The sequence below is a fragment of the Mustela erminea genome, chromosome 3 (assembly GCF_009829155.1).
Source record: "Mustela erminea isolate mMusErm1 chromosome 3, mMusErm1.Pri, whole genome shotgun sequence".
Taxonomy (NCBI): Eukaryota; Metazoa; Chordata; class Mammalia; order Carnivora; family Mustelidae; genus Mustela; species Mustela erminea.
The window spans coordinates 133,382,316-133,408,654 of NC_045616.1; the positions used below are offsets into that span (position 1 = coordinate 133,382,316).

At 41.0% G+C, this 26,339-nt stretch overlaps 1 protein-coding gene and 1 long non-coding RNA gene across 11 annotated transcripts in view; one reads left to right on the forward strand and one right to left on the reverse strand.

The window, feature by feature from the left end:
• DAB2 (DAB adaptor protein 2) overlaps window positions 1–18,189 on the forward strand; it is a 49,665-nt gene extending 31,476 nt beyond the window's left edge. For 5 of the 9 annotated variants that reach the window (XM_032337535.1, XM_032337534.1, XM_032337537.1 and 2 more), the window contains 11 exons: window positions 544–675; window positions 1,001–1,081; window positions 1,581–1,607; window positions 1,857–1,910; window positions 2,317–2,379; window positions 7,057–7,710; window positions 8,730–8,892; window positions 12,846–13,478; window positions 14,062–14,171; window positions 14,754–14,821; window positions 16,401–18,189. In XM_032337535.1, the coding sequence (XP_032193426.1) occupies window positions 544–675; window positions 1,001–1,081; window positions 1,581–1,607; window positions 1,857–1,910; window positions 2,317–2,379; window positions 7,057–7,710; window positions 8,730–8,892; window positions 12,846–13,478; window positions 14,062–14,171; window positions 14,754–14,816 (1,980 nt within the window). In that variant the 3' untranslated portion in view covers window positions 14,817–14,821; window positions 16,401–18,189. The remainder of the gene's footprint in view (window positions 1–543; window positions 676–1,000; window positions 1,082–1,580; window positions 1,608–1,856; window positions 1,911–2,316; window positions 2,380–7,056; window positions 7,711–8,729; window positions 8,893–12,845; window positions 13,479–14,061; window positions 14,172–14,753; window positions 14,822–16,400) is intronic. The other 4 variants (XM_032337533.1, XM_032337539.1, XM_032337540.1 and 1 more) reach the window with 4 other exon arrangements.
• The window catches only part of LOC116586956, a 48,254-nt gene that overhangs the window by 16,503 nt on the left and 5,412 nt on the right, over window positions 1–26,339 (reverse strand). The window contains exon 3 of one of the 2 annotated variants that reach the window (XR_004284226.1): window positions 21,312–22,556. The exons of the other annotated variant lie outside the window; for it this stretch is intronic. This is a non-coding gene — a long non-coding RNA (uncharacterized LOC116586956). Of the gene's footprint in view, window positions 1–21,311; window positions 22,557–26,339 lie in introns of those variants that run through there. 2 annotated transcript variants of the gene reach the window in all.

Here is a 26,339-nt window from a genome sequence, read left to right on the forward strand (position 1 = left end):
CATGTAACTCCTTGATAGTGATGTGAACATGGGAAATACTGGATGCCGGCATTTGGTAACTTCCAGAATGTTCTGCAGATAATTTTTCTGGTAGTACTTAGGATGGTTTTCTGGCCACTCAGAGCCATTGTCGAAGGATCACTGTGCACACTGTTCTAGTTTAGTTATGCTATTCACATGAGTTTGACTTTTAGTTGGGAAAGTCAACCCACTTGGACGGTTTAGCAGTGAAATATCCCATGTTTGCTTTAGAAATCTCAGTCTCCTGATTCTTAATCCTTTCTTGCTATGTGGTATCACATCTTTGGGATGAAAACAAGCAAGTATCAATATCCTATAAAGTGTTTTCCCCACTTCCGTTTTCTACTCTTTATTCCTTTTGGAGCCCTTACTAGCAAGGATAAATGTAGCTCTAAACCAGAGGCAGTAATTTCTTCCGTCAAATGTTTTGGCTTTCTCATATATGCCTAGGTAGCTGGTGCTTTGTGCCACCATATAGATTCTAGTTTTATCAGTAAATCATTTTTCATGTCTTTTTTTCAGGTTATAGAGCATGAACATCCAGTAAATAAGATTTCTTTCATCGCCCGTGATGTGACAGACAACCGGGCATTTGGCTATGTGTGTGGAGGAGAAGGCCAGCATCAGTTTTTTGCCATAAAAACAGGACAGCAGGTAAGCTTCAAGCCTTGAGGTATACCTGGAAGGGGACTTAGGTCAATGTTTATTTTAAAACAATAATGAATTATTTCCCTAAATCCTGAAGGGACTTGGAAAATTATCATGGTCCTTCTTGTTTTATTAAATGCTTATTTAATCTGCTGCCCTTTATGTATCTGGCAGTGGGGATAGGGGGGCAGGGATCCTCCATATACCAGGGAGGGATGGTAAAGAGCTTTAAGAGAAAAGAGGAGAACAGTACTAGTCAGAACTGACGGGGGACAAAGAGACGGAAATGGTAATATTGAAGTACTCATACAGATGCTTTTTCTTACTTCAGGCTGAGCCATTAGTCATTGATCTTAAAGACCTCTTTCAAGTTATCTATAATGTAAAGAAAAAGGAAGAAGAAAAGAAAAAGGCAAGTACCACCCAATATTGACCCTATTAAACTTAAGCTTATATTCAGGACCATGTCTGAACATCATGTAAGCATATGGCCCATCTGGAGAGTTGGCTTCTTTGTGGCTCTTTCAAGTATAGAAAGTTTAGAAATATATCATCTGTTTCTCCTGGTGGAGCAATGGATGGATATAGCAGTTAGATATGTCTCATTTTCAGTCCCTGACTCTTGTTTTCTCTCCCCACAAACTTCACATTGGTTCCAGAGTCTACACAGGATGAACAAGTTTAAGCTCAGAAACTGTATTCAAATCCAGTATTGATATGAAAAGGGCAGGGGAATGTAGGGCAGAAATAATATGCAAGACTCTTGCCTTGTGCTCATGAACCCATAGGTATATATAGAGCTATATAAATATGTAGGTATTTAACTCCCTTTAACCGTAGCTACTAAGATCTCTGAATTTGTCTCTCTCTCTCTCTCTCTCTCTCTCTCTCTCTCTTTTTTTTTTTTTAAGATGGAAGAAGCCAACAAAGCAGTAGAGGTAAAACTACATCTTTACTTCTTAAAGTGAATTGCACACATGACATGTAGAAGTCCTTTTTGCCCCATGCCCAGGCATGCTTCCCTCCTAGCTTATGACTCTGTGTTCATGATCCCTTTGGCCATAGAAGATGTAGAGTTGAATTATCAGTACCAAAATCATAACTGTTTAGCAAGCCAGTACAGTACGAAATTACATTCTATAAGAAAACTCACCAACTAAACTCCCAAATATTTGCCATCTTTTCAGAATGGGAATGAGACCCTATTGACCCTTGATGATCAAGCTAACAAACTGAAATTGGTATGTATGTGATTTTTTTTTATGATTCTTATTTAACTGAACATGGGTTTACTACCTATAGATGTACCAAATCTGCATTGAATCTATATGGAAGTCCGATTATGACACCTGTTGCCCTAAATATTAATATAACATTAATGTCAAGATAGAAAGCAATCTTTTTAGTAAAAACATCTGAATCTTATCCACAAGATTTTTTTAAGAATGTGGACTAGATGGATTTGTTTGGGAACATGTCTACACTTCCTGGCCTAAGTAGCCTAATAGTAAATCTGTATTAGTTAAATGAAAAATCAAATTGTGACAATGATTTCCCTAAACCATAGTTTGGGAAACAATTACAACAATATACAAAGTAATATTTTTTAGTAGACACATCTGAATCTAATCCAAATACTTTTTTAAGGGTGTTGACCAGATGGATTTGTTTGGGGACATGTCTACACCTCCTGACCTAAATAGTCCAACAGTAAGTGCCTGTTTTTAAATTTGCAATGTGATGAAAATGACATCTATAACTCAAATTGGCAATTAGCCAGAAATCTTGAGCATCTCATTGACATTTGGAAGGTACCCGCTGATTTTTCCACATAAAGTATAACTGGGTCCTAGAACAAATTTGCATCTTAAGTTACCATGGGAACCTATCAGCACTAATTCAGTTATATTATTATTTGGTTGGAGGATAGATCTGAGCCATAGGACAGGCAGTGCAGTCCTTCTCGGTATTACTTAGGATCAGAGAGGGACCTGAATAATAATCCTTGGCATAAGTTCCACTCAAAGGAAGTGTTTGCTAGATGATTAATTGTAAAACCATCCAGCCTCTTCAGTATTTTTCTCTTCTTTCTATTGTGACTTAACAACATAAGCTTGGTGTGAAGTAAGACTTAAATAAGATGCTCAGTTATGTTTAACCACAAGGACTGTCCTTGTTTGAAAAAGTGGGTCATTCTTTGAAGGACCTGATAGTGTATCAAGTCTTCTAAATATTGATTGACCCATAACAGCTCTGTAAAAACGGAGCAGTATCTTCCTTTATAGGTAAGGAAATGGTGATTCCGAAAAAAAACTCATTCACCTGAGAAAGAGGTCCAAACTCAGAGCTTAAGCACAAGTCTCAGAGCTTCCAAAACAGGCCTCAAGTTAAGCTACCCATGTACTTTTGACTGACTTCTTTTAACTATTTTTTTTTTTGACAGTTTCTTGAGTACCTGCCATGGGCGGGACACAGAAGTGAGGGACAGGTACAAAGTCAATGACTTCATGGAGTATACCGTCAAACAGCGAGACTAGCATTAAAACTTATCACAAAGCCTATTCGTTGATGTTAATTACATGGTATTTGTCTAGTTTAGAGGTTCATTTAATACCTCAGAGCAAATGAATTTCTGAACTTGACCATAAAAGATGAGAAAAGCAATAAGAGACAAAAAGAGCATCAGTCTAGATTAATGAGGGGACTGTCTAGGAGTCTCTTGTATCAGGGAATTATCAAGCAAGTCTACATGACTAAGATGGTCGTAGCAATCAAAGTGGCAGCAGGTAAAGGACAGGGTAAGTCTCACTTGCCAGAGTAGTGGAGAGAATGGCGTCCATGAGCTTTCTCATAATGCTCAGGCCCGTGGGATTGGAAGGGGCAGGGGCTGCATACTCTCTTCTCTGTCCCCAACCCTATGTGATTCACAATGCAGAACAGCATTTCAGAGGCCCTAAAAAGCCTACATTAAGAAGCCAGCTTAATGTCCTTTTCAGCAGTGAGTCCGGATTCATTTGTCTGTGAAGACTTTTATTCTTCATACTGTGTGTTACCATCCTAAGAATACACTTTTTGAGAGACAAGATTGGATGACCCTGAAATGTTTGTCCTAGCCCTGAGGTCCTTGTGCTTCCTAGACTAACCCTCCTCCGCAGTAGCCCCCTTCCCAAAGTGAATTGATATCTGAATGATCTACTTTCCAAGTGTAACTCACATTCAAACATGGAAATTGAAAGAGATCAAAGCACTCAAACTATGAAATAGAATTCCATTGGGATAGGCAAGGAAGCACTGACTATTTAATCTGCTTCTGTAGACTTCTAGAAAGTTCTGAAGGAGGAAATGAAAACAATATGAGTAATCCTGAGTCTTAGTTATATTAGACTTAATGCATTCTAAAAATGTTGGGTTTATAGAAATAAAAGTGAGTCTTAAACTAACAATAAATTAAAGTAATAAATACCATCAAAGTAGATGGTATCTGATAAGTAAGAGAATGCTAAAGGCACTGATTATGTGCTGGTTGGGTTTTGCCCACGTGTTTTTGCATATTGACTCCATATTCTTAGGTCACAAAACAGATTTATCTCTACTTGATAAAACCAGAATGTTTAAAAATATTCACAATCTTAGAACAGTGGCTGTGGAAGAGGTGACGAGAGGAAGAAATCTACATTACCTGGACTTTATTACTGGTTCCCTGAACCATCTGGCCCTTCCCCAGCATTCATACAGAATGGTTTTATGTGTTTCAAATAAAGCTCATGTTACAAACTAAGTGGTATCCTTTAGAACATAATTTTTACTGGAAAATAACTGAACAATATTCTTCCATACTGCCACTCGAAAGAAAAAGAAAGAAAGAAAAAAAACAAAAAGACACGTTCTCAGACTTTTAAAATGATAATTTGAAAGTACAGTTGCTATGAGAAGAACATAAGGTATGAAGGAGGTTGAGTTTGGTACAGGCATGGGATCAGGGCACAAAGCACAGTGTCATACAGACATGAGAGGCCATGGGTGGGCACAGGGGATGCTGAAGTAGAAAGATCACTAGGAAAAGGCTTTGTAAAGAATCTGAACTTGAGTTGGGTCTTTGAAGTGTGTAGGAACATAGAGAGCAGTCAGGCTAAAAATAAACTGGGTCCTATTGTAGGTCACTTTGAAAGGCTGGCTAATGAGGCTTATTTTAACATAGAGGACACAGGAAGCCACTGAGAGCTTTGAGTAGGGAAGTCCAGGGATTCAGCGGGCTGGAATGGTTTCGAGAGACCAGCTTCGTGGAGAAAGCTCAGCTGTGGAACTCAGCAGATAAGAGCTCACCTTCATGCAGACCCCTCTGTGGCTGCCCGCTTCCCCCTCTTCCTGGAGCTCCTTACGAGCCAGGGCTGCATTTCCCCTTCATGTTATCAGTGCTTATCTCAGGTAGCCCAGATGGTGACCAAGCAGATGCAGTGTTTGACAATCCAACCAAGAATTAATGAAGTTCTGACCTAGGGAGCAGATGAGGAGTCTCACGTCATCCCATTGTAGTCTATGAACTAGACTCTTGATCCTGGATCAACAACAAACCCAACCTGAGGAGAGCCTTATACATTTTACTTATAGGCTGACTATTCAGAAGTCTAACATTGTGGCTCCTGTTTGGTGTCCTAAGAACTTCTTCTGAAGTATTTGAAAAGGAGAACTCTACCAGCTGTGAACACCCAACTGTTCTAACCCAGAGGTGGCTCATCATAAGTGAATAAATACTGAAATCACAAGCTTTTGTAATACGTTTTGTCCTATCCTTTGATTGCTAAAGAGCCCTTCATTAAGAGATCTTCCAATCCATTTCTTTGATTAAAAAAAAATTGTTTTTAATTATAAACTCTTTCTTCTGACAAGTTCTTCTGGTTATAAAGAGAAAAACTGGCTTTTAAGAATTGTGTTTTTATATCTAACAGTAAAGGAAACCAAAGATAGAATACCAATTAGGCCTGACTTAAGACCTTCCAAAAAAAAATTGTTCTTTTAAAGCCAAGGAGGCCTATTTGGTCCCCCTTTTTACTCAGTAGTTTGAGAATTTCATATTCCCTTGAGGTTGTCTTTGTCCCAATGATCAAAAATATTTAGTAAGCTGCTTGGGGTAATGCTAGACCTCTAACTTCCATCCCAGGTAGGCATCTTTGACTATATTCTTCCGTGGCTAGCATAGATGAGAAGTTAATGGATCAAAGTCAGTCAGAAGAAAGCTATGTCAGTTTGACAGCCCTAACCCAGGGTGAGCCCAAACTTGTTATGTTACTGACCTGAATAAAGACATGTCAGATTTTTCAAATTTGCTGATTTTTGGTTGAGAGGGATATCCTGTCTAACAATGGAGAATGAAAGTAAGATAGGAAGGGACGAGATCTTGTAGAGTTAAATATTTGGTATGTTTTTCAAATTAACTCTAAAGCCACATCTCTACTTTATATGTGAATTAAAGATTACATTGTACATAAATTAAAGATAAATTAAAGATTTATTGAATTTATCCACCAAATAGTTGAGATTACTGTCATAACACCAGCGACTCTAAGCTGTATTATGAAAAAAATGCACAAATATGAGAGGTTAATGTGATATGTTAGAATATATCAGCATTTTGAGTGTCACTTTCTTCTTTCTAGAAAGACACAGATGAAAGGATGTGTCCAGAGGAGATTAGGATGATGGGAATGAGAGATCCAACTTCACTAGCACCTTCAAAAAGATCCTTAAATATTTAAAGTGACAAATCATATGAATGGTGGAGAAAATCTGGTTTTTCCCCATAAAGGAAAGACCAATTATAGGGAAATATATTTGACCTTAGACTTTGTCACAACCAGCACTATAAAATATTGGCCAGAGAATTTGCCCATTTAGAGAGATGCTGTTACATGACTCTGACAGTATAATAGATGGGACTATGCCTCGGGTGGGAGGCTGGGTTACGCCTCTGAGGTCTTCTCTTACATTCAAGCTCAATGTGCTTAGATAATTGCTTAGAGTGACTGGCAGTCGATTCCCTTTAAGACTCGCAAAGATAGGAATGGGAACAACGAGGGTCGGGAACGCAGTCTGCAAGGGTGAGCCGACACATGACTAGAGTTTCATTTTAAACGAAAGGCCAACAACGTGGAGACCTAAATGAAGGGGCAACAAGGCGGGGAGGGACAGGGCGGACCTATTCCACTGCTAGTAAAGAAATGCACTCAGGGAGGTGATGGGAGGAGGTCACGGTTAACCGGTCTGTCAAGATCAAACTCTAACGGGAATTTTGATGATCCTGATGGTCGTTTGTAGCTTTCTCATGTGAAGTCACAACATGGACTAACACTTTCTTTTCTCTCTTTTTTTTTTTCTTCCCAAATGTGATAGGAAAGCAAAGATATCCTGTTAGTGGATCTAAACTCTGAAATCGACACCAATCAGAATTCTTTAAGAGAAAATCCATTCTTAACAAATGGCATTACCTCCTGCTCTCTTCCTCGACCAAAGCCTCAGGCATCTTTCCTGCCTGAAAATGCCTTTTCTGCCAATCTCAACTTCTTTCCCACCCCTAATCCTGATCCTTTCCGTGACGATCCTTTTGCACAGCCAGACCAATCGGCACCCTCTTCGTTTGATTCTGTCAAATCTTCAGATCAGAAGAAAGAGAATTTGAGTAACTTGTCTACTCCCCTGAGTAACGGGCCCCTGAATGGGGATGTTGATTACTTTGGTCAACAGTTTGACCAAATCTCTAACCGGACTGGCAAACAGGAAGCTCAGGCAGGCCCATGGCCCTTTTCAAGTACGCAAACACAGCCAACAGTGAGAACTCAAAATGGGGTATCTGAAAGAGAACAGAACGGCTTCCATATCAAATCCTCCCCGAACCCTTTTGTGGGAAGCCCTCCCAAAGGACTGTCTGTACTGAATGGCGTAAAGCAGGACTTGGAAAGCTCTGTCCAGTCCTCACCACATGACTCCATAGCCATTATCCCACCTCCACAAAGTACCAAACCAGGAAGAGGCAGAAGGACTGCTAAGGTGAATTGTCTTCTCCACATATCCATTGGCAGAATGCATGCTCGGTACCAAAGGGTGGTGTGACGCAAGCTCTCTTTCCTGCTGCTCTTGTAGTTGCCTGTGTGGCTGTGAAATAGAAGGTGGGATAAGGCACATCTTTCTCCAGGAATACCTTCCTCTGATTGCCGCCTTTGCTAAGCTTCTCACTTGGCAGTGTTTTCACACCCTGCTTTCCGTTTGCATGTCTTGTCACTTGTTATTAACTAAACACAAGTTTTTCCATTTTTAATGCTGCTATGCTTCTGTACTTCTGGTAAGTTCGATCGTCATATTCTGGAAGGGGAGGGCAAGGGTTCTTTGTGATGCCTTGTGTACCTTCCCCACACTAACACACGCCCCACACACCCCTCCTGCTGCATTAATGTCCAAGGTGGTGGTGGAAAATTCTTGAGTTTGCCTCTTCTTTTCAATGCTGACTGAATGATCCATTGCTTTAAAGGACACTTAAATATTTACTAGTACCACTTCATTGAAAAGCAATTGAAAATGTGGTTTCTGTGAATATATCTGTAAAAACCTCATTAGAATATGCAGGCTGGCCTCGTAATTAGACTATAGTGTCACCTTTACAAAAACCGATTTAAACCTAGTAGAATAATCAAAAATATGTAGGTTACTTCTTTATTTATAGTTCTCCTTTCTTTCCCAGCTTCAAGCTTTTAGAGGATAAGGAGACTAGACAGATACAAATGTGTAAATGAGTAAAATAGGTTTCACCTTGAAAGTTCTCTTTACCTCAGTTACCAAGACCAAATATTCTGTCCATTGCAGGGATCTATCCTTCAGGGGGAGTTGGTGGGGGGGGGGGGGTGGTGAGAGGTGGGGGAGGGGAGTTTTGGCTTTTTGTAGTAGTTTACCAGTAAGAGGAATAAGTTTTCCCATGTGTGGTTCCCAAATCTGAGGTACAGAATAGGAGACAGAATAAAGCTGTTTTTCATAATTACTGAATAACTCTTGTGTCTCTCTCTCCGCCCTGTCAGTCTCCAGCAAAAGACTTGCTTGCATCAGACATCTTCACCCCTCCTATCTCAGAAGCTCCAGGCCAGACCTCACCTACAGGACAGTCAGCAACCCTACAGACCAACCCTCTGGATCTCTTCAAAACAAATGCTTCTGCCCCGGCGGGACCCCTTGCAGGTCTAGGTAGGTGCTGAGAGATGGAGTAGGACTTGCCTCTGTTGCTTTCACTCATAAGATTATCATGTGCAGGAGGAAGGCACTTCATAGCCGTAGAGGCTCCAGGGACAGAAGATCTGATCATCCCACTTTTACTTCCGTAGACCCCACCCTCATTTGGTTCCCTTGACTTGCAACTGAAATTTGGCTCCTGAAGTTGGCACATGGAGAGAACCATTTTCAATACTGCACTCACCCGAGCCAACTGGCAGTGGCTTACGGAAGACAACTCTAAGGGATTCTGATGTTCAGACCAGCTTCGTTGGAGAAAGGAGATAGAGCTGAGAGAGTCTTGTCTATCGTCCATATTGGAAAAACTGGTGACATGCGTGTCTGCTACACAATTTCCCATTACTAGATCAAAGCCCTATCTCCCAGTGAACTGATATGCATCCTGGATGGGGTATCGTGTCTTATGCCCGAGAGGGATGTAAGTTAAGTCCAAAGCAAGTGTAAGTCATACACTGCAAGCCTTGGGTTCTTAGCCCGGCTCTGCTGGGCATATGATGGGTATGAGACAGGCATATATGCTGATCAGTCTCTGAATACTTAAGCCTCAGCTGCTCCTTGCCAATATTTTGGCTATCGGAGTGTCTTAATAGAATTAGAAGACAGATGCTAGAAACCTGACACTGAAAAGAACACAGAGATAAGGGAAAAGATAGGATTTTACCAGATGCCCTGGCTGTGTGCCGGTACTCATTCCCAAATGTGTGGCGCTCATGTGAGCCACTAAGCCACTCTGTGGCGGGACACTGGGGGAAGCCACTTGACTGAGGACTAGCCCTGCCGTTGTTTGCCCACGGCCTCCAGTTCCTTTCTGCCTCCATGATACAGTCTTCAGAAACCCCGACAACAGGCTTTGCTATCCTGCTGGGGATTCTCTTTATTTTTCTGCTTCTTGGCACCTCTACAAGCTCCCAACAGACTCTGTCTTGGGAGGGGGTTGGGGGAACTAAGGATGAAGAGGAACTGTCTTCCCCCATTTTGTAAAATTTCACCAGGGCTCTTGGTTTTTTCTCTGCCTCCTGTGGAGTCACTCATCAGGACTCTGTTTTTTGTTTCCCCTGCTGCTTTCCTACAAAGGAAAATATTTTCATTTTTTTCACATTAAATCTGTTTAATCCTACCTGGAGTATGGCGGCAAGAGGGGGTTTTTACCCAACCGTTGAGTGCGGGTGTGGGAAGTCAACTTGTTCTGGATCTCTTCTTGCATTTACACCATCAAGACTCTCCCCCAATACTTCATGTCTCTTACGGACTTTCCCTTTTATGCATCGTTCCCTTTCCTGCCCCCCCAAGTGGAGCTGGTGAGTGCCTTTTCCTTGCAGAAGGGTTGAGAGCTTCCATGCACTTGCGGCAACTACATCACATCTCAGAGCTTGACAGTCTACTATCAATGCCCCAAAGAATTTTTACAGCCAATATTTAACAAGTCAGCTCGAAAATACAGCTGGACCCTATAACTGTTAATTTATTCAGACGAAGTGAAGCTTTTTGGCTAGGTGCCCCTGTTGAGGCCTTGGGGTATACAACTGCAGAATACTGATGATCCTTCCAAGTTTGGACATGGGACTCAAACTGAGCTCTACAGTATAGCCCCTGTCCACTAGCAGGGATCCTCAGCCAAGCCATGGAAGGTTGTAGTTCTGGCTTCCGCTAGACCCAGCTGGGAGACTGTCTCTTCTGGAGAACTGGGGGTAGGGAGAGGGTGTTGTAGAAAGCTAAGCCTTCAGCTTTGACTAGCTATCCTGTGTTTTAATTTAGCATCAGAAGGTAATAAAATTAACTTCTTACACCCACACTTTTCTTTTCCCTACCCCTTGCCTCTACTTTCTCCAGCAGAGCCTAAAATATCTTGGAAACACAATGCATGAAATCCATCAGATGGGAATGAAGACTGGCATAAACATGTACTGAGAAAGCCTTTAACTCCTTGCAGATAAAATATTTTTCTCTTTAACTACCACCACTCCCTCTAATACCACCTCTGAGTAAAGCCGTACATTATCCTAAGGGAAGGCAAGTCATCCAACATGAAAAATGATAAAATTCTACCCCATTTGCACATCCAGTTGGCGTAAAAGTATCAGTCAGTGACTCTGGCTTTGGTTAACAAAATTTAAATAAATTTGTTTTAAAGTGGTAGCAATCACTTTGCTCAAACACAACCCACTTTTAGAACCCCATAGTATAGAATGTGAGAGAACTCTTCCCTTGATTAGTTGTGAAAAGAATATGTATGCTCTTTAGTGTAAATCAAGTCTAATTTCTGTAACTATGAAATAAGTATTTGGATTACTTTCCATAGTCCTATCCCTTGATGCTAAGGAGGCAGAACAGAAGAATAGGGCATTAGATTTGGAACTGGTATGCCTGAGTTTTAGTCTCTATTGTCACAGACTGTGAGCTTCTCCCATTTTAATAATTAATATTCTTGTACCCAGTTCCCTAACCTCAAAAACAAGGCATGTTAAGTTCGTAAGATGACCTTTTCTGAAACCCACCACTGTCTCTGAGCACACCATACATCTCCGTGGCCAGACGGTGAGCCTTCATGATGATACGGTTAAGTCAAGTAACATCCATATCCAATACTCATAAAATTTAAGATAGAATATTTTGCTACATTAGCCTCTGAACATCACTTTCAAAATATCTCTCAGTCTAGAAACAAAAACATTCCTAACGCAAGGTAGACGTTTGGAGGTCTTTTCTTAGTTCAGTTAGAAAACTTTCATAACTAAAGAATGCTCTTACTCTACAGCTCAAAGCAAGCAGATTTTGAGAGGGGGGCATCATTCATGAGTAGATATGAGGCTGAATTTAGGTTGGTGGCAGTCTGACGGGTCATTCATATACTTGGGAAGAAGCAGGAGAGAAAAATGTCCTACACTGGAGAATAAGATATAGGGAATGAGCTTCTCAAGAAGAGGGGAAGAATATTGGAGAGACCTGCATTTTAGTGACTTCGTCAACTCTTAATCAATATGGTGAAGACACAGGAGATGGAGTCATTCTCCCACAAAGATTAGGTGTCTAGACACAGGCAATTAGCTACCTCACGAAGTTTTGGGGGTTTTGTGCTTTGTGTTTTTGGTTTTTGCTCTATGTCTTCTCTCTCTCCCTCCCTTCCTCTTTGAAGTATTGTGTTCTGACTTCTGGCAAGGCTTAGTGAGTGACACACGGCAGGAAGCACTTTTCCTTGAAACAGCTCTCCCAGGAAAACCAGCCTTTCCTCCATGTATATGTATAAAAGTCTAAAGCTATCTTGGCATCAACCAAACTTTATCGCCCTTTTATATAGCTGTGTCAACCTTGGCAGCATTTAAAAGCAAGGAAACTGAAATGGTTTCTTCAGGGTGCAAGCATGTTGAGGCCTAATATACATGCGTGATAGCTGGTTTCCATGAGACTCCAGACAGGAGCCAGCTGCCAAATGAAAAGATCGAATCAATGACTCAGAGTACCCAATGGATTATTTTAATTAACTGCTTCGTAATCAGTAGGGTTTGTTTATGTAAATGAATTCCCTCAACAGATGCACGCATGCTATCAACAGACTCTGTCCTAGTTGTTTGAAATGTATCAGTGTCATAAATGTTTTCATGACCAGGTCCTAATGGAGTGTATTACCCTTCTAATGAGAAAAGTTTAAAATCTGTGGTAGAAAGAAAGGGCTTCAAAAGGCAACCAACCTTTGAATGCCAGCTATTCTGTATTAGCTAGTTAATCTTTAGACTGATTTAATCTCTCTGGGCCTTTTTTCCATGCCAGCCTTAAGGCTTAAGGAAGGTGTTGGCCATGTAGATGCTTGGTAAATGCCCCGCCTCTCCCTCTCCCCAGAGCCGTGTTTCCTGAAACTCAAAAATCCTCTTCAAGTTTGTGTCCTGATAAGTCCTTTCCTCTGCTTCCTTCAGGTGGTATACCAGTTAGCCCCCCTCAGGCAGGACCGTGGAACCCAGCATCTTTAGTCTTCAATCAGTCTACGTCAGTGGTCCCGGGAGCCATGCTGAGTGGTCAGCCTTCAGGATTCAGTCAGCCAGTAGTTTTTACCACAAGCCCAGCTATTCCAGGTTGGAACCAGCCTTCATCCTTTGCAGCCTCAGCTTCGCCTCCAGCCCCTGTTGTTTGGGGCCCATCAGCATCTGTGGTACCCAATACTTGGTCCTCAACAAGCTCTTTGGGGAACCCTTTCCAGAGCAATATTTTTCCAGCTTCTGCTGTGTCTACCCAGTCCCCTTCTATGCTCTCCTCTCTTCTGGTTGCTCCTCCTCAACCACCTCCCAGAACTGGCCCTCCGAAGGATATCTCCAGTGATGCCTTCACTGCCTTGGACCCACTTGGGGATAAAGAAGTCAAAGAAGTGAAAGAAATGTTTAAGGACTTCCAACTGCGGCAGCCACCTGCTGTGCCTGCAAGGAAGGGAGAGCAGACTTCCTCTGGGACTTCGAGTGCCTTCTCCAATTATTTCAACAGCAAAGTTGGCATTCCTCAGGAGAATGCGGACCATGATGACTTTGATGCTAATCAGCTGTTGAAAAAGATCAATGGTAAACTACCCACTTCTCTGTCTACCCTACCAACAAGTATTTCCCCCGTTATAAGGGCCCACAGAGTCTTTAGAAGAACCCTCTCCCACCCACCAGTAGCCTAACTCTTGCTCTCTTTGGTAATCTGTGGTTACCTTATGGAGCAAATAATTTACCGTAGCTATTTCTAAGGGCTGGCACAATACTGCCCTCTTGTGGCAAGTCCTAGAAGGGCTGCCAAGAGCTCTTGAAATTCAGTGGGTTGTGGCACTTGGAAGGCTCTGTAACAGAGCTTCGGCCACACTCCCCCGCCTTAGTGAGGGAATTCTGAGTGTCTTCCACTTCAGTTATATACACACAGCCTCCTCTTCGGATGAATTTACCTGTAATAATCACCAGGAATCCTAGTATTTTGTGGTGATTTTTGTCCCATGATGTAAATTCCAAAGTATGGAACTTAATTTATGAGATAACCTTGACTGGGGTGGGGGAGGGGAGGGGACGGGACGGGACAGGGGAGGGTGGCACATGGGACAAGGGACTTTTACTTATTATCTGGGAAAAAAATGTGTCTACTGACTTCTTGGTGTTTTTTGCCTTCTAGAACCACCAAAGCCAGTTCCCAGACAAGGTTCCCTGCCAGTTACCAAATCTGCTGACAACGCATTTGAGAACCCTTTCTCTAAAGGTTCTTTCGGTTCATCACAAGCCTCTGTAAGTATCAACTACTAGAAGCTGTTGCTCCCAAGTGCATGCCACATAGAGCTACTTTGTCGTGAATTAATCTTGTTTGTATAATAACTCTTTGGTGCTAAAGGATGTTTAAATTAGATTTATCATTGAGAACCATCACAGTGAAAACATCAACTCAGGCTGGGGAGAGACTATTTTGGTAGGGACGACTATCCTGAGCTTGAGAAATGAATATCATAGAGAAAAAGTCTCAAGGACAAATCTCACTTTGCCTGGCTCCCAAAATCATTTTGAGAGAAAATTGAGCCAAAATAATATTATCTTTAAAAATCTTTCAAGGAATTAGTTTCCTGACTTCCTGCCCTCAGTCCTTTAGCTCATAAAAACACTACCTTTCATTTTGGGAAGGCAAACTTATGAACCCTGATTTTGATGAAAATAATAAATACGCATCACGAATTATAAGCAGGCAGACACAAATCATTGTAGACCCACATGATATCTGATTTGTCTGTGACCTTTGAAAAGTCTTAATTATAGAGTTTTTTTTTTTTCTCTGTAAGTGTAATTAAACGTATTGACTGGATGGTTTTATCTTCATAGATGGCTTCTCAACCCACATCTTCTGATGTATATAGGGATCCTTTTGGAAATCCTTTTGCCTAACTTCTGTAAGTAGAAGATCCTATGAAGCTTAGGTTTGGTAAGAAAGCATGGGACGGGGTGAGGGTGAAATTTTAATTTTCGAATTGTTACAAGGTTAAATCTCTGTAACTTAGAACTAATAAACATGGAAATCTATGCTTAACTAACTCAGTAATGACTAAGCTGAGCATTTAAGAATAGAATTCTTTTACATGTTACAAAACAATAATATACCCATGGGGATATGGATTTCTATCATATCCTATGTTTTTGATACTTCAGAATGACATTTTTGCATAACAATAAACTTATATAACACATAATAGCTTTCTAGTTGTTTTTTTGTTTTACCTTCATACTGAAGCGACTGCAAAACATCCTCGTAACTACTTGGTTTCCTATCCAAAGACCGTTTGTAGCTAAGGACAGGTCAGCTGAACAGAGGCCACATCCCAGATCAATTTATTTCTCTGTGAGGAGTCTGACAGTTAGTCTAAAATAGTCTGAGGGCGTTCAATCCAGAAGTGGTGACAACTGCCCTTACCTCCTTCAAAAGCAGCGTGTGAGCAGATGAGTTTGCAGGTTCATCTTACTAGTAGATTTTATCCCAGGTGAGTTATTAGGTGTAACTGCCTTAGACTGAGACCCTGGGAGGTCTCAGGTGACCCTTCCTTTATCAACAGTGAGTGGAAGCAACTCTGTCTGATTTCAGAAGGTTGAAGTTCATGGAGGAAGGGAGGCTTGGCTGCGTTTTAGAGGAGGAAGGGCATAGCTGGTGGGGGAGAACAAGAAAAAGAACGAAAGGAACCAAACCTGTTATTTTCAGTCTTGCCCCTTCCAGGTGGGACTCCTGCTAACTCTGGGCTGACCCACCTAGAATTTAATTATTTTAAATAGAGAAATATCTCAAATCTGAGATTTGAGTGAACAGTAAGATTGACTTTATTTGCAATTTGAATTGTTTTCCCTTACTTGACTTCTAGAATTACAGTGTTTCTTAAAGTGCTTTTCCAGAAAGTCTGCTTCAGAGAACAGGCTGAGATTATGGAAAAAGCAAGTTCTGGGGCCCCACTCCAGCCCTAAGAAGTCCCTCTCTGGTGCTGAGGAAAAGCTCCAGGTTACAAGCAGCCTTGTGGTTTCTAATGCTGATAGAACAGTGTAATATAATGAAGGGCTAGAAGTCTTAACAGAGGCTCATTCTCACCTTGTCTCCAAGGGAGGTAAACATGGACAAATGGAAAGGAATAAAATGCATCCGGAGACTAGGAGGATTTTTTGCACAAAATTGCATTGACAAGAGGTTTCCTTGGAGGCCCTTTCTTTCTTAGGTCATGAAGGACCTAAATGAACTTGGTGAACTTGCTTAACTTATAGATTGGGGTTGAGGGTGGGGGAGCATGATCATGGGAGAAAATAACTAATATTATTGAACATTTGTGTGAATCACTTTATTTCAGGATCTGCATTTATTTTCTTATTTAAGCCTCTCACATCAGCCCTAGGAGATACTATTATTGAGTTTTAAATGATGACTTGATATTTAGTACATTGATATTTAACCCAAAAATTTTGACCATGGGTTTTTTCTTCTCTACACTTCTCTAGGAACTTGATATGCTGACTATCCAGAGGAACAAAAAGGTTGGCCTTAGTAGTCCAGGACAAAGCTAATAGCCAGACGACCTCTGCTCTCTCGTTTCAGCTTTGACATATTATCTGTTGCCTTGTTGCTTGCTGCCTCTTCCACTTGCAAAATGCCTTTCACTTTTCTGTTTAGATTAAAGCTAAACTGAATCCATGGCTTTAAATAAATTAGGAATCTAAATTCTCTAGCTTAAATGTAAATGAAGTAGTTACCCTACTTGAACCATTGCCTAGTGTGTTCCTAGAACCTTCTAGAACACTGTACTGTGTACCCTCTGGTTGGGAGATGCAGCCACCACAACTCCTCAGATGACACTGTTTTGAATAAATTTAAAAATCCTTACCGTTCAAAGTTGTTTGGGGGTTCTGTTTCACAGCATAAATCCTAAAGGTTATAGTATAACAAAACGCCTTTTTAAATCTTGCTTCATATCAACATTTATAAAGAATTTTTTAAGTAAAATTGAAGCATGTCCAACTTCTCCTTAGACACTTGGGAATCCGACACACTTAAGAACCTTTTTAAAAATATAACTTCTCTATCTGAAGATTATTTTCTTTCAAGGACAAGATTGTTCTTTTTTTCCCCCCCAGTCTCTTGCTTGATAGTGCAAATGAGGGAAAAGTATTATTTGTCTCTCCTCTCCTCTTCCTTCTGATTCTTTTCTCAGTCAGTTTTATTCCCAGGTTCATATAACATTACTTCCCTTCCACAAGCAACAGTTTTATGGGGGGAAAAAAAAAATCTAAGGATTCATGGATCTGAAATGTCTCTGCCTTCTCAGTAATCACTAAATCCTATAACTAGATTTGCAAATGGACACAACCTTTATCCTTTCTATGGAATAGGAGGCCATCCTCTTGATCTGAAGTTCCAGAAGAGCAGTTCAGGTTGAAGAAAATGAAAAAAAAAAAAAAAAAAGAAACGAACTCAACTGGGCAATGAAGGACTGTATTCTGGAGAGCCAACACATCAGAAACTTCGATGTAATTGTGCCAAATATATTGGGTGCTTATATGGGGTCATGCTAGACCTTTATCAAGTAACTGGAAAACTCGCTTGAAGCCACAATCTCCTAGTTAGTAGGAAGATAAATGATGACTGGAGGGGTAGAGTGAGAAGCTGTAGAACAAGTATTTGGTATTATCATTGAAAATCTAACGTCTGCAGTATTTTTCTCCTCATAACCTTGGAAACTCTCCCAGTTCATTTCCTGTCATATTGTTAGCACAGTTCTGAAGGATTTGTTCTTGCCAAAATGAGTTTCATTTTGTTATATTTATGTTGGGTTTTAAAATGTTTCTCTTGATCCTTAATGCTCAGGTTCTCATGGGTGTTAATCAACCATACAATGTTACCTTTAGGTAGAAGAAGAGGATGACTGCTTAGGATCTAAACAAGATGGTGGCCTCATGAGTGTTTATTGATTAGCCCCAAGTAGTCCAAGCTAAAGTCCTGTGATTTTATGTTTAATGGTAATAGCTGATCATGAATGGCATAATTTTCTATCTGGCTTCCAACTCAGTCATTATAAACACAGTCCTAAAATAGTATTTTATATGTCCCAATACCTGAATGTGCTCAACTAGAGACAATTATATCTAGGTAGTTGAATTTTTTTAAAGTAGACAGATTTTGAAAAGGATGATCAGCCACACACTGCTTTGTACATACTTATTTTCCTGTGCACTTTTCTGTATGCAAATAAAGCTATAAATTTACTCATTTCAATAAACTGGAATGGCAGAATCTCATGCGTTAGCATCAGTTTATTCTTACAGTTGACCCCTACTTCGAGCTGATGTATAAAATATAAACAGTCCAAGGTGAGCCAATATTAGTGCATTTGGGGTTGTCATAAAGAAGAAAAAAATGGAAATCTGGGAAATGAGACCATGAGTAAACCATTGTCTGATATCTTTTCATGCCTTATTCTCCTCTTCCTGACCTACACATACTCCCTTCCTGAGAGGTTAACAGGAGTCCAGTGGATAAGACCTGTATCAGAACAGCCACTACTGACATCTAGTATAAAAATCATTTATTAATGAACTCTTGGTTCATACCTTCTACCCTTTGCGTCTAATTGTTCTTGACTCAGCCATGTTTGCCCTCAGCAAAACACAGCTGTGTGGACTGATGTGGCCTGGTATAGGCCACTCTCAGGAGAACTTCTGCATGAGGAGGGCAGGCCCATGATCAGACATCTTTACCACAAGGACACTTTTAATTACTCTCCCCTAGGATAAAAGCTCAAGGCTCACATTTTTTTCAAAAAGACCTAGATCTCCAGGAAGATGTCCCTGAGGCAGGATTGCTTCAGTACAAAAGTCTTGATCTTAAAGTTTTCTAAGTCTTAGGACAAACTTGGGAGCAGGTGGGTGTCCTTGATTTATGATTTATGATTATAGGTCGTTCGTTATTACTGCCTTACCTTTCCCCTTAAGTGAAACATTCGGTCTCTTTCTATCAACAATGAGTAGAATACAGAAAAACAGGTTCCACACAAAAACAGCTTCCAGTAAGCCACAGATGTGCTGGGGAAGGCTGCTGATAAGAACATGTTGCACAAATTATCTGGCTCATCCAAATGCTCTGCAGTGTGTCTGACCCACTGAGCCTGTGCGCTGTTTCCATGTGGCTTAATCTATAAGATCTTGCCAGAGGTTAACCCTTGCTCATATGAACGAGGGGAGGACATTCATTTCAGTACCGTAGGAACTACTGTTGGCCAAGCAGGGAGAGGTGCTCTCTGAAGTGTCTTTGCAAAGAAGCAGATCTTCTTCTTTACAGGTCTATTTAGTAACAGTCCTGATCAGACCTGTATGTCAGAAGTTCAGCTTTTATGCTAACCTATTATACCTGGAGGCAGGTTTCTTTTAGGCATCAGATAGCTTTAAGCTAAAAGCTAAACTTGAACAGCACCAGGCCCCTAAATTCTTCACCTAAAGGCAATACAAAGGGAGAAGGTATTGATTTTATCAAGGTAATCTTGCATCTAGGAAGTGCTTTACCATTTATGCAACATAGTTTCATTCTATTGATATCATAATCCCATGGGGTGGGAGCTGTCACTGTTCCCTCTCATCTAAGAATGGCATTCATGCTTTAAAATCCCTTCCAACCCTTGAGTGATTTCTGTAGTATTTTATTATAAAACTGCCTTGTGGTAGGGATATCTTTTCAGTCTGTGATTTCAGACTGCTCCATCAAAATGTTAACCCTGGTGTCTAGAGAAAGCAAAACACATTCTGTGTCTTTCCTGTGCTGAAAGCAAGGGGGCCGGGGTGGGGGTGGGGGGACAGAGGATGTAGCTAACTCAGAAGTTGGTTGACCCTGAAAAAACATGAGTGTGGACTCTGACCCCTTTTCCCGGAATAAGTTCGATAGAAAATCTTCTAGTAAAAGCCAGGCACTCTCTAAAAGTCCCTGGTAAATATTTAAGCTATTACCATTGGAGGAAATTGCTAAATAGTAAAATATCTCATTCTTGCCGGGAAATGTTGTTTTTACTAACTTTCTTCTATTAAAAATAACTAAGACTCAGTTCTAAATTGATATACCAAACATAGACACACACAGTGTGACAGCAGCAGCCTTGTTAACATGTCCTAATTATAGCCAGGCTGATGGCCAAGGGCCAGCCATGTGTCATCTCACCTAATGAGGGCCTGAGCCCCTTGTTTGTCCTTGCTTTTCTGGAATTATGTGCCTAATTACTAAATCTCTATTGTGTGCTGAAATCATACAAGTGCCAGTCTCCAAGGAGATGACAGTGTGGGCTACTCAGTGGCAAAGAAACTGGGTTTCCACCTTGACCAAAGTTGAGGTGGTTATAAAAGAAGGAAAAACACCTGACTCCGAAAGTCTCCATGACTACGTTTTCTTCTGATGTTATTTACAGAGTTTTCTGTCAAATCTCTCTTTTCACTTGGTTAACTTCAATCATTATTATTTTACCTGAATTTTAAGAATGTGAAATTATTACCATTGTAAAAGTTACATGATGACCTGACTGGGCTGAGGCTGAGCTATGGATGGTTCTGGGGGTGTGTCTGAGGGTACTTCTACCAGATAACTTACTAACACTGATTGATCATCACAGAGCCTTCTGTTCAGGGGCAGCTAAGAGGAGTGTTGGAACGTAGGAGCTAATGGAGAGGGAGGGGGAGGGGAATGGAAAGCTGATATGATGTTTGCCTCCTTAGCTCCCTCACTAGCCTAAGAGACTGGCCTAGAGACTTGATGATGGAGATGATAGAGCTAGAAGCAGGAGGAGTTGTCAACCTCTGAGAATAGGCTGGCACGTTATAGCCCACGTACCCATTGCTAATGAATGGACGACATCAAAGGAAAGGCTCACAATGGTTAAAATTACTAGTGGGTTATTTTCTCACATAAAAAGTCCAGATAGACGGTTGCTGGTATTGGCTGAGCGGCTCAACAAGGCCTTCAAGGACATGGTCTCTATTTTAGCTTTTCACGCTAAATTTTGTAGCCTTTTGACACTCTCTTCTTGTGTTTATTGCCTAATGGTCACGAGATGGCTGTACAGCTCCAAATAGGACATCAGTCTTCAAGGAGGGCAGAATGGGAGGAAGGGAAGAGGATGGGAAATCAAGCTTTAAGCTTTGTCAGCCTCTATGGTGAACGTAGTTAAGGATGAGATGTGGCTGGCTAAATAATTTCTGGGACCTAGAGCAAAATAAAAATAGAAGATCCATTGTTCATAAACCAGGAGAAAACGTGCCATTAAATACATTGATGCATGACATATCCTTTCTTTTGTAACCTTTTTCTTATTATGATATATTTTATTTGCTATTTAATGTTGTTCTAAGTAAAAAAGAAATGAAATTTTAAAGCTTTCATGTGAATTTTATTGATAATCTTTAGCTGGCAAGTGCAATCTCTGAAATTATACAATTTGTATTTCATAACTCATCCATGCATATATATTTAACATAATATGTATTTGATTCCTACAAGAACAGTAGAAACATGGCCTAAAACTAACTCAACTGTTTTCAATTCACTTCTTGATACATGAACATTCTATCAGTCAGTACGTGTTACCTTTAGTTACCAATGAGTAAAGAAAAATGGTGGAAAGAAGAAATATGGTAGACCCTACTTTTTTCTTTCCTTTTATATGATTATTTTCAGCATAAGTAGATGGCTGATGTAAGGAAGTAACACTAGTATTAAGAAATATCTGATAGTGTTTTTTGTTCATTTGTGTTTCTTCTTGTATTGGAAGTCAGTTCTGGTTCAAATGGAGAGATGACCTCTCAGGACTAGGTATTTGGGTATAGGTACACGATGCTAAGCACAATACGCCAATCTTATATTCACTTTTGCTTTCATTCATTGAACTCCCACACATCATGGGTCCACCTGAATTCCCTGTTCATGGGACAACATAAGCATTCTGTGCAAATGTGGCAGTATGGAGTAAGAGACACAGCATACATTTCCTCTGCTCATGTTATGCTCCATTTTCCAATCAAACTTGTTTTCAAAACAAAAGTCCAAACACAATATTAAAAATTTCAAGATGGCACTAATAGAGCATGAAACCTACCATGGGACCTTTCCAAGTGCTTGAGCCCTGTCCAATTACACAGTTCGCATGTCCTTGAAGCCTGCCTTGGCAATAGAGCCTTGGAAATGGGTGATGGATTAGCCAATGTGTCCCCCACATGTCTGGGTGATAGTTTAACCCAAATTGGCCTGCCTCCAAGTGCAGATCATAGCAATCTTTGACGACATAACATGCTCAGGGCAGAAGAGAAACCCACACATGGAAAGCATAGTCAGCAAAGCCAATATCAAGGTACCTTCACTAGAAAGTATAAGCTCAAGAATGCAGAAGACTGGTTTCTGTGTATTAATATCATGAGGGTTACCAGAGACTATAAAAGTTAGAAAGGCGTGGGTTAACTAAAAGCCCCCATCCAGGAAGCTTGAATGTGGGCATAACGTACTTTGACATCAAAATGATGCACCATCTCAGTTGGAAGGAGAGAGGAGAGAGGACTGTAGAATTCCCCGAGCTCTTGCTGACGTGCTTCACCATTCTTCATTTCCCTTCGCTGCAAGCATGACTGCCAAATCTGGAAAGACAGACTGGATTCAGGGATGGCCCACAGAAGTCACTAAATAATAATAGCAAACACCTACCCAGCATTTACCATCCGCAGACACTATTCTGAGTGTGTTACAACAAACGACTTAATTTCCATGTCAGTTCTATGAAGCAGGCTGCTACTATCACCACCATTTTGTAGAAGAGGACACTGAGGAATTCCCAAAGTCACAAAGCTAGGACTGAAGTGTCCAGTGTCCTTGCAGTTAACCTCAAATTCACCACTCCAGCACTCCACTGCCTCCAAAACCTGGCCCCAGTGCCGTTATGCTGGCCTATCTTCCATTCACCAAGATTTTCTTCTCTTCATAGTACTGGTCTCCTCTTCTGCTTCCCGTCACCAATATGCCCATCATGATACGCTTACGCTTATGTTTAATTCGGCAGGTTGATCCCCCTTTGGGCTTTGTAGGGCACATTTTCAGAATGAATTAGGTGTCACTTAAAAGTTTGAATTTTCTAGTTATGATAAATGCAACACATCAATCTAACCTCACATAACGTATTCTAATTCAGGTATTTCCCATCAGCGCATTTAACATAAGTTACAGGCCACTCACAATGAAAGATAGGTTGTGAGTAATGTTCTCCCCATATCTTCTGCATTATAAATATTAAACCATCCTGCTTCTGCTCATGGAAGGCTAGTTGCATGTTCCATGGTCAATGAGGAGCCCAATTTTATAACAGTAATTCTTTCGTGTCTATGTTTCATAAAATCGGATACCCCATGGCATCATGTTTTTAATGAACTGAATCAAAATTATGTATTCACAACGTAGTTTATTTTACACAGTGCTTTTTATTCTCTCCTTCTCAGTTCTCCAGGGTATAAAAAAACTTATTAGTGGTGATGACTTTCCTCATTCTTCTGATTTGACAAACACAAACCCTTGCACTGTAGAGACTGGAAACTGAACAAGTGAACACAGAGCAGAGAGGTGCCTTGCAGCCCATCCACCATACACACATAGCCCCATGGCAGGGAAAAGCACAGATCAGTAAAGAGGAAAAAATGAAGGAGTTGATGATGCCAGACCAGAAATGGGATTAAGTTCCTGAGTTAAATCATCTGTAATTACTAACTGGCCCTTCCCTAGAGAAGAAGGATTAGCAAAACATGCCTAGAGAAGAAAATAATTTTTTTTTCCTTAAATTGGGTCAAAAATTTGCTTACACTACACTGGGGTGGAGAGAGAAAATATATCTATGTTGTGGTTTTTTTTTCCTTTCTTCCTTCCTTCCTCCCTTCCTCCCTCTCCCTCTCTCTCTCTCTCTTCTTTCCTCTTTTTCTCCCTTCCTGTCTCCTTTTCTCCCTTTCTCTCTTTCTCTCTTTCTTTCCTTCTTCCCATCTTTCCTTCTCTCTTTTCCCAATGTGCTCTTCCTCAGTTTCTACTCCGCTAGATGTGAATGCCAACACTTAGTGAGGTCCTGCAACCCCGATCTAGTCATGATGACTCCCTCTAAGAGTAATTTCTCTCTCAGCTATGTGTCCAGTGGTTCACAATTCTTCCCCTTCTCCTGCTCTTCCCCATGATGATGGTTAGTTTGATGGGGGGAGAGGAACATTGAGAAGGAGCTTGGATCCTCAGACAGGTCCTTGTACTCTCCTCTGAATCTTCTAGTCTACAGCACATACTTCATCTAGTTGGCCACTATCTTGTGGGATCTGTGGCTAATACTCTTGGCTAAAGCATGGGGAGTTTGTTTCTCTCCATGCAGCTGATGGACCTACAAGGTCTGGTCGTTCTGTACAAAGCCTGGGCCCCTACCTTGGTCCTCACTAACTGGACTGTGGACATCTGCCTGTGAGTGCCTTTACATCTCTGTGCCTCAACCCTAGGGCCATGTTGCCCTCAATGGACAGCGAGTTTGCCAGCTACCGTCTCTATCCCTCGTCAGGGCTTGGGAACTTCTTGGTATCCTCTGTGGCCCACAAAAGCCAAAGAAACCTATGAAGTCAAATTCAGTTCTTCCTCTGCCCAACCACACACCACAACCACTTTTGTTCTGGTTTGGCTTCCCCCATACTGGGAAAGTCTGGAAGTTGCTCTCCCAGAGTTCCAGATGGCAAGGAAAGAAACATCTGCTCTGACCTCAACCTACTTACCATGCTGGCCCCATTCCAAAGTGTGGCCTACTACAAACACTCATCTCCAGGCCTGCTTCCCTCCCTCTCCCTCTCACCCTCTCACAACTGCTCTGCTCCAACAAGAGAGGCAGTCTTCTTGCATTATCTACACCACAAGTCATGCTATCCCCACTACTTTGAGATTCACAGGTGACCAATCGCTGCTTTATTCCACCATCTCCATCCCTGGGCAATAAGCCTCACAGTTCAGCCTTGAGGTCTCAGAGTCAAAAAACAATTTTAAAGGAGAAAATTAAAGAAAATTTAAGATTTGCAAAGCATCATCCCCTATTATATTGAGTTGGGTTTACATGTTGTTAATTGATAAAACTGTACTAGTTTTGTCCTCAAATACTGGTTTCTTTTTGTCAAAGCTCCAAGTTCCAGAAACCAAACATACCTGAACCAAGTGAAATCAACCAGTCATCCAGTAACTCTGAAATAACTATGGAATAACTATGAAGTACCCATGATGAACCCACTTACCATTATGCACACTGTCGAAATACTAAAGCAATAAAAAGAAAGATGACTTCCAGATATAGAAACCAGAAAGACAGTTATTGGTGACTCATTCATGAAAATAAAGAATATAAGAAGAACTTCCTTGACAGGGATAGGGCAAGAATTACGTGTATGATTTTAGACACAGCAAGTTCAAATTACCCTATGGGCAAATCAAACTCTGCCTTGAGACTTCTTAAAAGCACTTGAGGATTGTTAAGCTGGGAAGTAACACCATAAGTTTGCACTTTTCAAAAAGTATCACTTCGAGATATCTATACTTCTAAAACAAGAACGCAGAAGATCCTGGTAAAGGAACCTCAATGGTGAGACTTCTGGTTCCGACGAGTAGGCTTAATTTTTAGAGTGGGCAAGAAGAGAAGAGATAGACTGAGAAGCAGAGAGGATGGAGGACAGACCCCAGAGGAATGTCAGCATTGTATAATGGACAAGGGAGAGGAGCTGGCAAAAGAGACCAGAAGATCAGAAAATGTTGGGGCTCCCGGGTGGCTCAGTGGGTTAAGCCTCTGCCTTCAGCTCAGGTCATGATCTCAGGGTCCTGGGATCAAGCCCCAAATCAGGCTTTGTGCTCAGCAGGGAGCCTGCTTCCCCCACCCCTCTCTTGCCTGCCTCTCTGCCTACTTGTGATCTCTCTCTCTGTCAAGTAAATAAATAAAATCCTTAAAAACAAAAATCAGAAAATGTTGTATTACAAAAATCAAGGGAACAGAGAATTTTAAAGCATAAGAATGGCCAGTCAAGTCAGATGCCCCAATGGGACGAAGATCAGGGCCTAGAAGTGTCCACCAAATTTAGCAATAAGGAGGTCTTCCGTGGAGTAGTAAAGGCCAAGGACAAACTGTAATAGGTTGAGCATAACCATGTAGTAAGGGAAGAAAGTTGATACAGATTGCAAAAAATTGTGGTTAACAAAGGCAGGAGCAATAAGAGAAACCCAAAAATGGAGAAATCAAGGATCTGGTTGTTCAATAAAGCAAAGAAAAGGGATATTGAGAGTATGAGGATGAGGTAACTGGAAGTAGGATATTGACATTTGTGAAGATGAAGCCTTTACAGGTGTTAGAATGACTTTAGGACAGTGGCCTCAATGGGATT